The sequence below is a fragment of the Notechis scutatus genome, chromosome 8 (genome assembly GCF_049901735.1).
Source record: "Notechis scutatus isolate UNSWTSFEM ecotype Mainland chromosome 8, rNotScu1.2, whole genome shotgun sequence".
NCBI lineage: Eukaryota > Metazoa > Chordata > Lepidosauria > Squamata > Elapidae > Notechis > Notechis scutatus.
The window spans coordinates 19551266-19568889 of NC_142016.1; the positions used below are offsets into that span (position 1 = coordinate 19551266).

The 17624-nt window shown below is 41.3% G+C and overlaps 2 protein-coding genes and 1 long non-coding RNA gene across 13 annotated transcripts in view; 2 read left to right on the forward strand and 1 right to left on the reverse strand.

Moving 5' to 3' along the window:
- LOC113425922 (uncharacterized) overlaps window positions 1-17624 on the reverse strand; it is a 169035-nt gene that overhangs the window by 122854 nt on the left and 28557 nt on the right. The window contains exon 3 of one of the 5 annotated variants that reach the window (XR_015750512.1): window positions 9713-9730. The exons of the other annotated variants lie outside the window; for them this stretch is intronic. This is a non-coding gene — a long non-coding RNA (uncharacterized LOC113425922). Of the gene's footprint in view, window positions 1-9712; window positions 9731-17624 lie in introns of those variants that run through there. 5 annotated transcript variants of the gene reach the window in all.
- LOC113425926 (free fatty acid receptor 3-like) overlaps window positions 1-17624 on the forward strand; it is a 53050-nt gene that overhangs the window by 25990 nt on the left and 9436 nt on the right. For 3 of the 7 annotated variants that reach the window (XR_015750500.1, XM_087970977.1, XM_026688234.2), the window contains one exon: window positions 17216-17358. The exons of 2 other annotated variants lie outside the window; for them this stretch is intronic. Coding sequence is in view for 2 of the 5 variants with exons in the window: in XM_087970976.1 (XP_087827102.1) it covers window positions 5564-6535 (972 nt within the window). In the remaining 3 variants the exon portion in view is untranslated. Of the gene's footprint in view, window positions 1-5547; window positions 7095-17215; window positions 17359-17624 lie in introns of those variants that run through there. 2 more of the 7 variants (XM_087970976.1, XM_087970975.1) reach the window with 1 other exon arrangement.
- Window positions 7204-10688, forward strand: LOC113430554 (free fatty acid receptor 3-like). The gene is made up of 2 exons (XM_026692991.2): window positions 7204-7263; window positions 9532-10688. The coding sequence occupies exon 2, from the start codon at window positions 9548-9550 to the stop codon at window positions 10517-10519; it is 972 nt and encodes a 323-aa protein (XP_026548776.1). The 5' UTR covers window positions 7204-7263; window positions 9532-9547; the 3' UTR covers window positions 10520-10688.

A 17624-nucleotide genomic window follows, 5' to 3' on the forward strand; every position in this document is an offset into this window, starting at 1 on the left:
TATATATATATATATATATATATATATATATATATATATATATACATATACATATACATATACATATACATATACATATACATATACATATACATATACATACATACATAAACATATACATATACATATACATACATACATACATACATAAACATATACATATACATATACATATACACATATACACATATACACATATACACATACACACACACACACACACACACACACACACACACATATATATATACACACATACATATGGATCTTTGGTTATTCGGGTTTTCTCCCGCGTAAGATTGGAAGTATCTAGGCAACGTTTCGATGAAGTCTCATTCATCATCTTCAGGCTTCTGTCTTCAGCTCTGTGCTTCTCAGAGTGATGTGAGCTTGCAGCTGCTTCTTCCTTTTAACTGCTAGTGGGGGTGTGACTTGATTGGGTGGGGGCTTGGCTGTGTTCTGATTGGGTGGGGGTGTTTGTTCTTCTTTGGATAAGTTGCTTTTGGGTGGTTTGCTAGTGCAGAGGATGTTGGTGATTTCGAGTCTGATTCTATTAGCATCATCAGGTTTGGTTTTGGTCAGGCTGGTTTCAACTCCGCATATGATGGTTTCTGTGGGGATGTGTTTGGGAGCGACAGCAAAGTTGAATCCTTTTTGAAAGGACCTTGGTTTCGGCTTCGGTGAGGATCTTGTCTGAGATGTTGTGCACTGTTTGTTTCATGTGTGGCTGTGAGGGGGAGAAGTTGGTTTCTGGCGTTGTTGTAGTTTTCTGAGTTTGTTGGTGTGTGTGTCTGTCTTGAGGGTGGTCTGTGTTTCGGCTCTCCAGACAGCGAGTTGTTTGGATTTGTCCCAAAGTAAGGGGTGAATCTTGTTGCTGAGTCTGAGGTGAAGTGTGAGGAGATCTTTGTTGATTTGGTCTAGGAGAAATCTTTTTGTGTGAAGTTCATTTCTAATTAGGGCCAATTCTGTTCTTTTTAGGATGTGTTTGGTGGCTGCTGTGTTGGTGTGGAATTTCAATTGGAAGCTTGTGGGAATTAAATTTTGATCCCGGCAGTTGCATAGGAATGCGAGGTCACATAAATGGAAGCTCTTTGGACTTCAAGTTTTTCATAAGTCCTGGTCAGATGGTGGGTTTCTCCCGTAGAGGTGCAATATTTGTTTTCTGAGGTTCTCGGGTATTTGTATGTGGATCTTTGGTTATTCGGGTTTTCTCCCGCGTAAGATTGGAAGTATCTAGGCAACGTTTCGATGAAGTCTCATTCATCATCTTCAGGCTTCTGTCTTCAGCTCTGTGCTTCTCAGAGTGATGTGAGCTTGCAGCTGCTTCTTCCTTTTAACTGCTAGTGGGGTGTGACTTGATTGGGTGGGGGCTTGGCTGTGTTCTGATTGGGTGGGGGTGTGTTCTGATTGGTTGGGGTTTGGCTGTGTTCTGATTGGTTGGGGGTTGGCCATGTTCTGATTGGCTGGAGGTGTGTTCTGTTCAGGTGGGGGGGCTTGGTTGTGCTCAGGTTGGTCTTAGTTACTGGGGGATTTGAGCTGGTGAGCTGTGATCTTGCTGTTTGGCTTCGAGTTCGTGGTCGTGCTGCATCTTCATGGTGGGGGTCAGTTTGCTTCATGTATGGCTCAGAGGGGTTTGAAGTGGGTAGTGATGCAGCTGCAGTGCGGCTTCTGGTCTGTGGTCGTGTCTCATCTTCTGTGTGGGTGTGAGTCTGCTTTTTACGTGGAAGTGTGGTGGTGGCATCTTGTGTGACCCTCGTGGGTGTGGGTCTGGTGTCATTCATCATGTTAGGTACTCGTCTGTTCATGAGGGCGGGTTTCCAAATGGCTGGTAAGCGGGAGGTGTCATCTCTTTTATTCATGCTGTGTGGGCGTTTTTCTATCTCTATGGCTTCTCTGATTATTCTGTTGTTGAAGTGTTCAGTTTTGGCGATAGTTCTGTTATTTTTAAAGTCAAGTCACACCCCCACTAGCAGTTAAAAGGAAGAAGCAGCTGCAAGCTCACATCACTCTGAGAAGCACAGAGCTGAAGACAGAAGCCTGAAGATGATGAATGAGACTTCATCGAAACGTTGCCTAGATACTTCCAATCTTACGCGGGAGAAAACCCGAATAACCAAAGATCCACATACAAATACCCGCGAGAACCTCAGAAAACACATACATATATATATATACACACACACACATACATACATACATACACATACACATATACATATACATACACACATATATATACATACAATATATATATATGGATCTTTGGTTATTCGGGTTTTCTCCCGCGTAGAAAACCAAAGATCCACATACAAATACCTGCGAAAACCTCAGAAAACATATGTATGTATGTATGTATGTATGTATGTATGTTATTCAGCATTGTTAGGGTATTCTCGCACATCATTATAGTTGTGCTTTTAAAGTTGTAGCAACGTTTCGGCAGAATCTCATCTGCCATCATCAGACTTCTGTATAGTATTCGTCTGTGAGTCAGACTTTCACAGCTGTTTCTGTTTTAAATTTGGTGCTAGCCTACTGCTGTGCCAGAATGGTTTTTTCTTCATCCTGATTGGTTGGGAGTCTTGATCTGTGTTTATTGGTCTTGGAGTTTGCTGTGTTCTGCTTGATTGGTGTTTCTAATATCTTCTGTCTGTTTTGTAGCTTTTTTTTGTCTTGATTGGCTGGCAACATTGTGTTTCCTGTATTGGAGGCTTTTAGTGTGGCTTGGCTCCGAGTAAATGGACAGCTATCATTTATTAGGAAGCTAGGTTTCATCTGGGTGCCTGGTTGGGGTGTGTTTGAGCTGGAGGTATCGGGCGGGGGGATCTGTTTGTGCCCAGGTGTTTGCCTGGCTTGTGGTGTGGATATTTATTTGTTTAAGAGTGCAGGCTTCCAGATAATTGACAGTCTGGTGGAGTCATCTCTTCTATTCATGCTCTCAGGTCTTTTTTAAAACTCTATGGCTTCTCTGATAATCTGTAGCTGGGGTTTTCTATAGTGGCTAGGTTTTGGCACCATTGAAGTCAATGCTATGACCTGTGGCTTTCATGTGTTGGACTAGTGAGGAAGTGTGTTCCAGCTTTTTTACTGCATTTTTGTGTTCATCTAGGTGAATACTTGTTCTTCTATTGGTCTGTCCAATGTATGTGGCAGGGCATGATGCACAGGGGACTTCATATATGCCTTGGTTTTCCAGGTCAATTTTATCTTTGGGGTTTCTTAGGATGGCTGCTATTTTTCTGTATGTTTTGAAGGCAATCTTGAAGTGATGCCTGTGTAGTATATTACTGATTTTGTCTGTAGTATGTATATATATTTACTTATACCTATTATCTTGTAGGCAATTGACAAATAAAAATAAATAAATAAATAAAAAGGTAGGTTGAAGGAGAGTAGCGGATTTGGTAAAGGAGGAAGCGATACTTCAGTTCATTCACTGATCGGCTACAGTCTTAGGTTTAACCGGTGCTGTTGCACCCCCATGAGGAAGAAAACATCCATGCAGTGCATTTAATTCAAATGTTTGCTTCAGTTGACAAATAACAAGAGCAGGTCTAAAAAGCAGAGGTACCAGGTTAACCCATGCTTAAAGCAAATCAATCCTTGGAGGAAATAAACTAGAAACAATTAATTGGAGGAAGTAAGTTAGAACAATTAATCAGTGGAACTGCTTGCCTCCAGAAGTTGTGAATGCTCCCACACTGGAAGTTTTTAAAAAGATGTTGCATAACCATTTGTCTGAAGTGGTGTAGGGTTTCCTGCCAGGCAGGGGGTTGGACTAGAAGACCTCCAAGGTCCCTTCCAACTCTTCTATTCTATTCTATTCTATTCTATTCTATTCTATTCTATTCTATTCTATTCTATTCTATTCTATCCTATTCTATTCTATTCTGCAAAGAAACACAAGGAAGAGGAGAAAAGTATAGGGCTGAGGACAGAACAGTATAGTCAGATTGTCCAAGACTGTGAACTAGTACAATCTGATATCAATTTAACAAATAATAACAGAACAGTAGAGTTGGAAGGGAATTTGAAGGGCTTCTAGTCAATCCCCCTGTTCAAACAGGAAACCCTATACCAGGGGTGTCCAACCTTGACAACTTTAAGACTTGTGGACTTCAACTCCCAGAATTCCTCAGCCAGCTTTGCAAAGCTGGCTGAGGAATTCTGGGAGTTGAAGTCCACAAGTCTTAAAGTTGCCAAGGTTGGACACCCCTGCTTTAGAAGATGAGGTGCTTCTCCATTTAGTATCATCCATCTCACGAAGACCTCACAAAACCCTGTTTTGGGGAAGTTTACATCTGGTCATTTGCATCCTTTTAGGGGGTCATTGAAGCCCTTCATTGACTGAGGATGACCTGGATGACTGAGAATCTCTACAGACTTTTAGCTATAGAATTTGAATGATATGAGAATTGAAATGGATTTCCAGAGGAAAAATTGCAGACTACAGGAACCAGGAGTACTATTCAGGTGACCCTGAGGACACAGATAAACCATTCAGGTGCTTCAATGATCCTCTAAAAGGATGCAAATGTCCAACTGTCTGCAAGGAATATAAATCCTTTCATTCTCCACTATCCTGTCAGAGTTGAAGAAGCTTCTTGGATGAGAAGTGAAACATCTTCAAAAGAAAAAAACAAGAAAGTCCAATTGCCTCCTGAGAAAGCACCTTTGGGACTTCAACTGAGGATTCATCCTGCCACAACAATGCGTGTTTCTGGAAAAAATTCCTAATGTTTCCTACAATCATCTAATTGTAGATGATTTGATTATTTTCAAATTCTCAGAATATTTGATGGGAAGGACATAGTTCCATGCATCCCATAATGACATGGAGAAAAATTAGGATGATCCTTACCTCCCTAATCCTTATATTTCTGGCATCTCTAATGTTGGGATATTTGAATAGAAGCTATGCAAGTATTGTAGAATTTAAGGCCCATAAACCCACATTGGGTTATTGATGCCAATTCATGAAGCCATTGTCAACATTATTTCTCTATCTAGAGATGTAAACTTCCCCAAAACAGGGTTTTGTGAGGTCTTCGTGAGATGGATGATACTAAATGGAGAAGCACCTCATCTTCTAAAGCAGGGGTGTCCAACCTTGGCAACTTTAAGACTTGTGGACTTCAACTCCCAGAATTCCTTAGCCAGCTTAGTCCACAAGTCTTAAAGTTGCCAAGGTTGGACACCCCTGCCCTATACCATTACAGACAAGTGGCTGTCCAGTCTCTTCATAAATATCACCATCTTCAAGTGGAAGACTTCTAGAACTTTATTTGCAAAGCTTCTTCTTGGAATCAGTACTTGCTCAACAACTATTGACTGGCCAAGAGAGTTCTGGGAGTACCTGGGAGAAAGCATTTGCTCTTCAATGATTATTTCTAAGCTTTTCCTCATAGCTAAATATTTTACCTTTTTTGACAATGTCATGCCTTTCCATGTTTCCAAAAGAAAAGGTTTGTGAGGAATATACGGGGCCAGGGTTTTTTTTCTCCCTTTTCTTCCTCTCTTGCTCTTACAACTCTCTTCTCCTCACAGGTGGAAATCTTCCAGCATGGCTTCCAACTCTGAAACCCGGGACACCTACATTACAGTTTACATGCTCACTGTCCTAATTGGCTTTCCCACCAACCTGTTGGCCCTGTTTGCTTTCATCCAGAAGATTAGAGTCAAGGCCACACCCAACTGCATCCTTCTCCTCAACCTGACCATTTCTGATCTCTGCTTCCTGGTTTTCCTCCTCTTCAAGATGTCAGACACGTTCGCTGGCCGCTGGGCCCTTCCCAATTTTCTGTGCCCCCTTTCTGGTCTTGTCTACTTCAGCACCATTTATACTAGCACGCTCTTCCTCACTGCTGTAAGCGCGGAGCGCTACCTGGGCGTAGCTTATCCCATCCATTACAAGCTGAGGCGTCATACAGCCTATGCGCTATTTGCCAGCCTGGGCATTTGGATCTGCTCTTTTGGCCACTGCAGCATTGTGTATATCACTGAGTTCAAGCGGGACAACTATTCCCTTCTGAATATGCCTTCCCGTAATGTCTGTTACGACGATTTCACAGAGAAGCAACTCCAGGTCCTGCTCCCTGTTCGCCTGGAGCTCAGCATTGTACTTTTCCTGGTGCCATCCCTGATCACCTGCTTCTGCTATTTTGGCTTTATAAGAATAGTGATCTCTTCACCACACATCTGCAGGAGCAAAAAGCAACGAGCGGTGGGGCTGGTGGCAGCCACTTTAGCTGTCTTCATCATCTGTTTTACACCTTACAATATCTCCCATGTAGTGGGTTATATTCAGTGGAAAAGTCCTGACTGGCGGATCAAAGTCTTGCTTCTCAGCACCTTCAATGCCTGCTTGGACCCCATCATCTTTTATTTTTCTTCTTCCGCCATGAAGCGTTCATGCTGTAGCTTTTGGACCAGAATAAAAGGAATTTGCATGTTGCCTCCTTTGCTCCATAAGCTCTTCAACAGAGGGACTGAGAGAACTGGTTCTCAGGATCAAGTGTGCTCTTCCCGCCTATGACCTCTGTTTTCTTGGAACATTCTTAAATCTTTTTTTGTAGATCAAGTGGACTGGCAAAAATCATTCTAGTAATTACTGACTTTTTCAACTAGGCCTCCAGACTTGAAGCTTTCACTTTGTGAATGTTGTTAACTGTAATTTCAGCAGTTTGAATAACCTTAGTCAGACTTCTCATCTTTTCATTCTTGAAACTTTAGAAATAGTATTCCACAACTGTTGCCCCCATAGATTGAATGAGAATGGGTTTCATTCAAGCCAAAAAACAAAATACATCAGAATAGGTAATATATTTTGTGATTATTTAAGAAATTCTCTGAATTTTTTGTTTTGCGCTTTGAATGATCTCACCTAGTTTGTCATTGGAAAAAACACAGGGACGAACATATATTTAATAATGTAATGTTTACTAGAAAAAATGGACTTAAATATTCCATGAAATATCTTGCCTTGAGTTCTTTCCCCCATAAATGCACACATTGAGCCATATCACACCGAGACATTGTACAATGTGATTTGAAGCACAGCTAATAAACGGGGGAATGTTTTCCCCATAAACCGACATGGAGATCTATGACTTGTTTGGTTTTTCAAACCGTGTAAGATGTAGGCCATGCTGAGCCAAAAAGCAAAGAACACCTGTGTGATACTACAGGAAGATGGAAGTAGAAAACCTGAGGCCTGGCAATACTTTTCACCCATGTTTCCAAAGCTTTTCCTATCGGCAGGAAGTCAGTAGATGTAATGTAATTTCCTGGCAAAAAGCATATCATAGATGGGGACTTTTGAGATAAATGGGAGTGAGCTAACGGTTGGGCTTGGAATAAAAGGTTCCTTTTTACTGGGTTCCAATTGTATTTTTCCTTTGCTTTTCCTCCATGGATTAATCCTCTCTGAGCACACCAATAGTCCTAAGGCAAAATAGAAGAAGGGAAAAAAGTGGATGTTCCTGAAGCAAACTTTTTCCCCCCAGTCAGGATCACCCCATATTTTGTAGAGCGATGGGTGGTGTTTTTCCTTGGTAGAAGATGATGCTGGGAGGGAGGAAAATCGAAGTCCTGAACCCGCCTTGCATTAAATCTTGCAGCAAACTTGCTGCAAGGGGCAATAAGTGCAATAAAAGTCTGTTGCAGGAAGTTTCTGTCAATCCTTTCCATATCGGGGATAAAAGTGCAATTTGAATAAGTGCCTCAGATCTGCCCCTCCCTAGTTCTCATGATGTCGGCGGCCCTTCAAGATAGGCCAGACTAAGAGGCCAGAAGCAGGAATGCAAATACCACCTTAGTATAAGGTTACCAGAACAATAATCTTGCAAATCTCAATGTGCTTCCACCTTCCCTCTCCTTATCTTCATGAGAGCTAGCGTTCCACTATCTCTAAGGGGTTGCCTTAGAAAGAAGAGGGAGTCAAGCTAATCTCCAGAGCACCTGAAGGCCGGACAAGAAGCCACGGGTGGAAACCTATCAAGGAGAGAAGTAACCTAGAACTAAGGAGAAATTTCTTGACAGTTAGAACAATTGATCAGTGAAACAACCTGCCTCCAGACGTTGTGAATGCTCCAACACTGAAAGTTTTTAAGGAGAGATTGGATAACCATTTATCTGAAGTAGTATAAGGTTTCCTCTCTGAGCAGGGGGTTGGACTAGAAGACCTCCAAGGTCCCTTCCAACTCTTTTACTCTGCATTCTGAGATGCTTTCTCTGAATTAAATTTCTCTGATTTCTTTCATCTGACTGTAGCCTTGGCTGTGGCTCTTCCTCCTTTCTACTTTCCATTATGGCAGGATTTCAACCAGCTGTGGATACTCTGTTAATAATGCTCCATCAGATATCTGAATTATGTTGCTGGGAAAGATGTGAACAATGGTCTTGAGACCCATATTATTAATAACGTAGAGGGAATCACCTTTTCTTGATGACTCCAAGCAATTTTCCAAGATTTATGAATTTATATTGCAATAACAGCCTTTCTTCCTTTCAAAAAGGAACAGATTATCTACACCAGGGGTCCCCAACCGCCGGTCCGCGGACCGGTACCGGGCCGCGGAACAAGCCTTACCGGGCCGCTGGTTGCTGGCGCCGCCATCTTTTTGGTAAAAAAGCAATTTTTCGCAAAAAGATGGCGCGCTAGCGTTGGTGAGCTTTTCCGGTAGAAAGCCATTTCTACCCGAAAAAGCTCACCGAAGCGCTGGCGCCGCTTATTTGGACGAAAATCACTTCCGTGACGCCACCGGAAGTGATTTTTCGTCAAAAAGATGGCGGCGCCCAGCTGACGCCTGAACCGGCCGCGGCGCCCAGCTGACGCCGGAACCGGGCCGCGGCGTCGAAAAGGTTGGGGATCCCTGATCTACACAACAACCTATGTAGGTGAGTTGAAGCAAAAGCATGAAAGATGCTGAACATCTGATTCCCCTCTTTTTCTCCCCTTTGTCTTAAAATGGGTAGATGTGGTTAAAGAGGGACAGCAAAACGAGGCCTAGTATAGATTTCCAGAACCATTACTTTATCTCAACTTTTCTGTGCCTTGCTAAAAAAAGAAAGGCAACTTGCTGACTGGGAGTTCCAGGGAAGACTAAGGAAATATAATGATCTTATGTTTGTGAAGCACTTGTTGCTGTAAGATGAGATTGTAATGCAATCAAAACTATACCCTTAAAAATACCCATTAGCACCCCAGGAGGAAAGTAACCTTATAAAACATACCTACACCAAGGTAGAATGGAAAAAGGTACCCATTCAGCATCCTAGTTAAAGTGTTCCACCTGAAACCTAAATCCAGGTTTAAGTTTACCTTCATCCATGAAAACTACTTGGGAGAAAGTATTTGTCTTGAATGATTATTTCTTAGCTTTTCCTCATAGCTAAATATTTTACCTTTTTTGACAATGTCATGCCTTTCCATGTTTCCAAAAGAAAAGGTTTGTGAGGAATATACGGGGCCAGGGTTTTTTTTCTCCCTTTTCTTCCTCTCTTGCTCTTACATCTCTCTTCTCCTCACAGGTGGAAATCTTCCAGCATGGCTTCCAACTCTGAAACTCGGGACACCTACATTACAGTTTACATGCTCACTGTCCTAATTGGCTTTCCCACCAACCTGTTGGCCCTGTTTGCTTTCATCCAGAAGATTAGAGTCAAGGCCACACCCAACTGCATCCTTCTCCTCAACCTGACCATTTCTGATCTCTGCTTCCTGGTTTTCCTCCTCTTCAAGATGTCAGAGCAGTTCACTGGCCGCTGGGCCCTTCCCAATTTTCTGTGCCCCCTTTCTGGTCTTGTCTACTTCAGCACCATTTATACTAGCACGCTCTTCCTCACTGCTGTAAGCGCGGAGCGCTACCTGGGTGTAGCTTATCCCATCCATTACAAGCTGAGGCGTCATACAGCCTATGCACTATTTGCCAGCCTGGGCATTTGGATCTGCTCTTTTGGCCACTGCAGCATTGTGTATATCACTGAGTTCAAGCGGGACAACTATTCCCTTCTGAATACGCCTTCCCGTAATGTCTGTTATGATGATTTCACAGAGAAGCAACTCCAGGTCCTGCTCCCTGTTCGCCTGGAGCTCAGCATTGTACTTTTCCTGGTGCCATCCCTGATCACCTGCTTCTGCTATTTTGGCTTTATAAGAATAGTGATCTCTTCACCACACATCTGCAGGAGCAAAAAGCAACGAGCGGTGGGGCTTGTGGCAGCCACTTTAGCTGTCTTCATCATCTGTTTTACACCTTACAATATCTCCCATGTGGTGGGTTATATTCAGTGGAAAAGTCCTGACTGGCGGATCAAAGTCTTGCTTCTCAGCACCTTCAATGCCTGCTTGGACCCCATCATCTTTTATTTTTCTTCTTCCGCCATGAAGCGTTCATGCTGTAGCTTTTGGACCAGAATAAAAGGAATTTGCATGTTGCCTCCTTTGCTCCATAAACTCTTCAACAGAGGGACTGAGAGAACTGGTTCTCAGGATCAAGTGTGCTCTTCCCGCCTATGACCTCTGTTTTCTTGGAACATTCTTAAATCTTTTTTTGTAGATCAAGTGGACTGGCAAAAATCATTCTGGTAATTACTGACTTTTTCAGCTAGGCCTCCAGACTTGAAGCTTTCACTTTGTGAATGTTGTTAACTGTAATTTCAGCAGTTTGAATAATCTTAGCCAGACTTCTCAACATTTCGTTCTTGAAACAACCGCTGCACCCATAGACTGAATGAGAATGGGTTTCATTAAAGCCAAAAAAAGAAAATGGGGAAATATGTTGAGGATTTCAAATGTACGTATTCAAGTACTCCAGGTCTAATTGTGAAATGCATTTTGGAGTTGTTCCGATTGAGTCTTAATTGTATCTAAGAGGTTTTCTTTGCCTTCTTTCCATCTTCATCTAGCTGGAGATACACATAATTTGCAAAAGAGTTTTTATTTCAGTGATTATTGTGATACCCATGACAATAGCCAATGAATTGGGAATCCTGGGAAATGTAGAACCTGATGTCTGGATGTTACTACACAAGACAATACCATCATTTAGGAAGTATGGCAGGTCCTTATATGATATGTCCTAAATTGTTTATATCTGCTAGATATTTTTTTTTTAAAAAACGAGAGGGCATATGTAGCAAGAATGTGAGGAAAAGTACATTTTTAAAATAAGCAGTATCTCATGTATAAATAAGATGTTGAATTATTTGCATTTATATTAATTGAGTTGCTTTTTTTGTGTGTAAAAAATCTGCATCAGAATAAGTAATACATTTTTGTGATTATTTAAGAAACTCTGAAGTGGGTTGTTGTTGTTTTTTGCACTCTGAATGGTCTCACCTGATTGGAAAAAACACGAGGAAGAGTGTACATTTAATAATGTAAGGGTTACTAGAAAAAATGAGGTTAAATATTCTGTGAAACCCCCAAAATAGCAGCTACCCAGGAGTCCCATGGCACTCAGTAAGAGCAGGATTTATGCCATTGAACCTTTGACTCAAATCCAGATTTGGATCTACAACCATACAGCATATTTTGTATCAGAAGAAAAAAAAAATCTTGTGAAAGTTTTTCTTGGTGAAAATTCCCAAGGATATGGAATGCAGCTTTAATCCACAATGGGGTGGGGGAAGATATTTCCCCCATCTTTTATAAGGGCCTCATATTTCGCCTCCCAACTCACTGAACAATAGCTAGCTATACAAATAGAGTAATGTCTACTTAGCCAGTGTGTGGAGCTGTGTTTCTCAACCTTGGAAATTTTAAGATGTACAGATTTCAACACCACAATTCCTTGGGAATTCCTCCCCATGGAAATTCTGGTACCATACTGGTATAAAAAAGAAGGGTGCATCTTGCCTTGAGTTCTTTCCCCAATAAATGCACACGTTTAGCCATATCACACCGAGACATTGTGCAATGTGGTTTGAAGCCGAGCTAATAAATGGGAGAATGTTTTGCCCATAAACTGACACAGAGAAGTATGACTTGTTTGGTTTTTCAAACTTTGTAAGATGTAGTCCATGCTGAGCCAAAAAGCAAATAACACCCGTGTAATACTGCAGGAAGGTGGAAGTAGAAAACCTGAGGCCTGGCAATGCTTTTCACCCATGTTTCCAAAGCTTTTCTTATCTGCAGAAAGTCAGTAGATGTAATGTAATTTCCTGGCAAAAAGCATATCATAGAAGGGAGCTTTTGAGATAAATGGGAGTGAGCTAACGGTTGCGATTGGAATAAAAGCTTCCTTTTTATTGGGTTCCAATTGCACTTTATGCTTTTCTTTTTTCTTACCTCTCTGGGCACACCAATAGTTCTAAGGCAAAATGGAACAGGAGAAAAAAAAGTGGATGGGGAACGATGGGCCATGGTTTTCCTTGCTAGAACATGATGAAGATGGAGAATCGAGGTCATGAACCTGCCTTGCATTAAATCTGTAAGGACAGCAAACTTGCTGTAAGAGGCAATAAATGCTATAATAGTCTGTTGTAGGAAGATTCTGTCAATCCTTTCTGTGTCCGGGGATAAAAATGCAGTTTGATTAAGTGCCTTGGATCTGCCCCTCCCTAGTTCTCATGATATCAGCCCTTCAAGGTAAACCAAACTAAGAGGCTAGAATTAGGAATGCAAATACAACTTTATTATAAGGTTACCAGAACAATAATCTTGCAAATCTCAATGTGCCTCCACCTTCCCTCTCCTTATCTTCATGAGAGCTAGGGAGGGTCATATTAGTGTTCCACTATCTCTAAGGGGCTGCCACAAAGAAGAGGGAGTCAAGCTATTCTCCAGAACACCCGAGGGCAGGACAAGAAGCCACGGATGGAAACTAATGAAAGAGAGAAGCAACTTAGAACTAAGGAGAAATTTCATGACAGTTAGAACCATTAATCCGTGGAACAACTTGCCTCCAGAAGTTGTGAATGCTCCAACACTGGAGGTTTTTAAGAAGAGATTAGACAACCACATGTCTGAAATAGTATAAGGTTTCCTGCCTGTGCAGGGGGTTGGACTAGAAGACCTTCAAGGTCCCTTAGGGCAGGGGTCCCCAACCACCGGTCCGTGGAACAAGTCCTACCGGGCCGCTGGTTTGCTGGGCGTCGCCATCTTTTTTTGATGAAAAAGTGCTTCCGGTGAGCTTTTCCAGGTAGAAAGCTCACCGGAAGCACTTTTTCATCAAAAAAAGATGGCGGCGCCCAGCTGATGCCGGTACCGGGCCGCGGCACCCAGCTGATGCCGGTACCGGGCCGCGGCACCCAGCTGATGCCGGCATAAAAAAGGTTGGGGATCACTGCCTTAGGGGGAAACTAAGCTTATAAAACACATCTACACCAAGGCAGAATGTAAAAAAGGTAACCATAGGAATCAGATTCAGCCTCCTAGTTGAAAGTGTTCAACCTGAAACCTAAATCCATGTTTAAATTGACCTTCAACCAGGAAAACTTACCAGATTGGTTGGAGATGGTGGTACTCAACACAATCTATTTAAAGAAGTTATTGCGATTAGATATAGAGGAATTCCAAATTTGTGCTGCCTTCAGCTCTTATGGAAAAAAAAGAATATCAATGCAATACTCAACCATGTTACTAACTTGAGAACCGCAGCAATTCACTTAACAACTGTGGCAAGAAAGATTGTAAAAAGGGGAAAAACTCACTTAACAAAGGTCTCACTTAACAACAGAAATTTTGGCTCTCCATTGCGGTCATAAGTCAAGGACTACCTGTAGTTTGTGCTTTATTGGTCTTGTCCAAGCCGATTTTTATTTAAAATGAATTGAATGCGGACTTAATTGTTTTTAAATGTTTTATCGTAACTTGCAATAAAATAGTTCCAATGATGACTTGCAGGTTTAAACAATTTGCAGATTAATTAAGCAAATAAACATGAAGTAAGGAATGTAGAGAGGATCGTACGGTCACCATCACTTTGAAAAGTTCAAAGATCCTTTATTGGTTTTATCCCTATTTAAGTGGCTTATCAGCCCTTCTCACTGGGAAAGAGAGGCACCTACTAAACAGGAAAGAAGATGAACTTTGAAATCCTGATTCTTCTCCAAGGAAACCGAAAGAAGAAGCTGATAAGAGTAACTAAGAAAGTAACCTTTATTCCAGATTTGCAGTAGACAGGATGAAGCCAAAGTAGCAATAGCAACAGCACTTAGACTTATATACTGCTCTACAATGCTTTACAGCCCTCTCTAAGCAGTTTACAGAGTCAGCCTATTGCCTCTAACAATCTGGGTCCTCCTTTTACCGACCTTGGAAGGATGGAAGGCTGAGTCGAGAGAGGGGGGGGGAGAGAGAAGAAGAGGGGGAGAGGTAGAGATAATGGATGGATGGATAGATTAGAAGCAATAGCGCTTAGACTTATCTACTGCTTCACGGTGCTTTACAGCCCCCTCTAAGTGGTTTACATAGTCAGCCTCTTACCTCCAACAATCTGGGTCCTCATTTTACCGACCTTGGAAGGATGGATACCTGAGTCAACCTTGAGCCTGGTGAGATTTGAACTGTCAAATTGCAGGCAGCTGGCAGTCGGCAGAAGTAGCCTGCAATACTGCATTCTAACCACTGCGCCACCATGGCTCCTACTGTAGATGTGGATATCCATTGGTTGGGGAATGTGACTGGTGACACACCTTGGAGGGAGAGGGCAACAGGGTCAGAGGCAAGGTGCGAACTGGGTGAAGTCAAAGCTGGCTTCACTTAGTTCGTGCCAATATGGTGTTCCTAAAAAGCAACAGGATTTTTCCTTGCTAAATGGCTTGAGGATCCTGCTTTTATTAGGGCATTGGTCAGAACCTTGACATCAAGCCAGCTTTCCAAAAATTACCCCAAATCAATCAGATAAATGTTGGAAATGTCATCAGATACCTGGTTCATATTACCACATGTGGTGGACATGCTCGGCTGCAAAAAAATGTTGGACTAAATGTTGGACACGTGGTTGGAAAAAATGATAAAACAACATATAGACCTTAAACCAGAGATCTTTTTATTGGGAATCATACCGGAAATATACAACAAAGAGCTGAAATATTTGATTGTAAATGTTTTAACAGCAGCTAGAATTGTATTTGCTATGAATTGGAAAAATTATAAAATACCTATGCAGGAGGAAGTTATTAAGAAAATTATGCACTGTGCTGAAATGAGTAAATTGACATTTGAAATCAGAGAACAAGAAGATAAACGCTTTTATATGATATGGGACAGGGGTGGGATACGACAGGGTTAACAACCGGTTCAGGATTTTTGAGCTTCCCTGACCGCTGCCTCTGCTGCTGCCAAGAAGCAGCCTTTGAAACAGCCTTTTCTTGTTGTTTTAACTGCAGCTGTGCCTCATTCGGAAGCTGAAGTTGAAAAATCAGGAAATAAAGATCAGGTAACAGACTGGGTGGGCAGGTGTGCAAAAACATCAGCAGACATAGAACCGGTTCTATGTCTGCTGCTCTTCAGAGCTACCGGTTCTGCAGAGGTGGACAGAACTGGTAGAAACCTACCCCTGATATGGGATTTGTTTTATCAATGGTTGGATAAAAAGACGTGGTAATGTAACAGAATAGATAATTTTGTTATAGAAGTTTAATAGATTGATATAAAATATAATGTAGACATATATAACCATTGGATGAAAGCACAATATAAATTTTAAAATAAAATTTGGGATATCTCATATAGAATGATGGAATAAATAGTTTAGTCATGGATGATTAATAATTGATGAATATATGGGCATAATGTTAATTTGACAATGTGAAATTTATATAAACTGTGAGTGATGACTATGAAAAGGATTCATAACCAACTGACACACTGTATGTATATAAAATGGAAGATGGTTTTGTGTTTTTATGTATTGTTTGTGTATGTTCCAAAAAAACTGGAAGTTACGAAACAGGGCTACATTTTAGCCTACAAAGCTTGTAGAAGCCTGCAGAAGCCTTCCTCAAGCCTTTGGGAGGCCGAAAAAGACCTCAAACTGGCCAAAAATCAGCTGTGAGGTGCACACATGCACAGTGAGGTAAGTTTGCCTGCAGCTCGCGTGCCGGCACAAATGGCTCTGCGTGTCACCTGTGGCACACATCCCATAGGTTCGCCATCACGGCCCTAAGCCATCGTTGGAACTATTTTATTGCAAGCTATGATAAAACATTCTTTTTAAAATTGAGTCTGCATTCAATTCATTTTATTTTTTAAATAAAAATCAGCTTGGACAAGGCCAACAAAGCAAAAGCTACAGGTAGTCCTTGACTTACGACCACAATTGAGAGTCGAAAATTTCTGTTGTAGATTTCATTCTTCCTCCTCCTGCACTTTGCAGATTTTTAAAATTCTTTTTCATGCTTACTTGTCCTTTATACTTAGTTCTGCCTACATTGATATCGCGTGATAATTCTTTGGTCATGTGCTCTAAAATCTATTTCTTCAGACCACTTATTTTAGGTGTTGTTACAGCTCAAACAGGCCATATCCTCTTATCGCCTTTAACCTCCTCCCTTGTTAAAGTAAAAAAGGGTGGGGATGCTAATCATTTGTTATTTTACATTTGCCAGGATTACACAGCAGTGTTACACCCGGTTCCTTATGGGACTAGTAACAGAGGACATATATTGCTGGTTAATTAAGCAAACTGAATGGCAATTGGTATAGAAAAAATGCAGTTTCCTTTCCCCAAAGTTTAAATGATCTCAAAAAACTGATGTAGGGTTAAACAGGAGAATCCCAGGAAATCCCAGGAATATATTTGTGAAGGAGGAGGGGAAGGGTAGAAACATTTTGGAAAAAAAATGTCTTTTCTTTCCCTTGCTCTTATTATTTTGCCCCTATCGAATTTAAATCAGAAATTCTCAGAATAAGTCTATTCTTTTAACTTATAATAACAAGTTGGCATTTGAACAGCATTCCTAGAGTGATCACATTGTTTGATGAATTAGCCAAATGAAACTGATCACAATTTTGTACAAGCTTGGTAGACATCTTCTGGCCTTCAACATATAGAAGAAGACCATATTCTGGTCTTCTTCTAAACAATCTAAAAACAATAAGAGAGGGGGGGGGAAGAGGGATGATGTGCTATTACCAACAACATACAGTATGTGCTTGCTTCTTATTTGCATAATGCATTTGTCTGGAAAGTAAGAAAAGTGAGTACAGTATATGCAAAATGTGTATGCATTAGAATGCATAAAGACTGGGCCGATTCCATTGCAGAAGGGACCTTCTTCAAACATCCAGGAATGGAAACAATAATCTGCCTGAAACTTATTAAAACAGCCATCCCACCCCCCACCAGGATTATAGGGCAGCTGCAAAAGACATTCACAGGATTCCTGGAAAGACATAACTAATTTAAGGTATGGAGCATGGGTGCTATATTTGTATTCCCGAATATTCCATCTGTTCAAAATGTACAGCTTTAAAAAAGTGGAATAATTATCACAACATGGCCTTTTGAGAAGAGTATAACATTCATTCAAATATCCACCTACCCATCAGAGAAAAGGTTTGCAGATCTCAGATATTGAGATTAGCCTGACCACAGATCCCATCAGAGAATGAATATGTTATATGTCAACTAGTTAGAGTAGTCCTTGACTTACAATCACAGTTGGATCAGAAT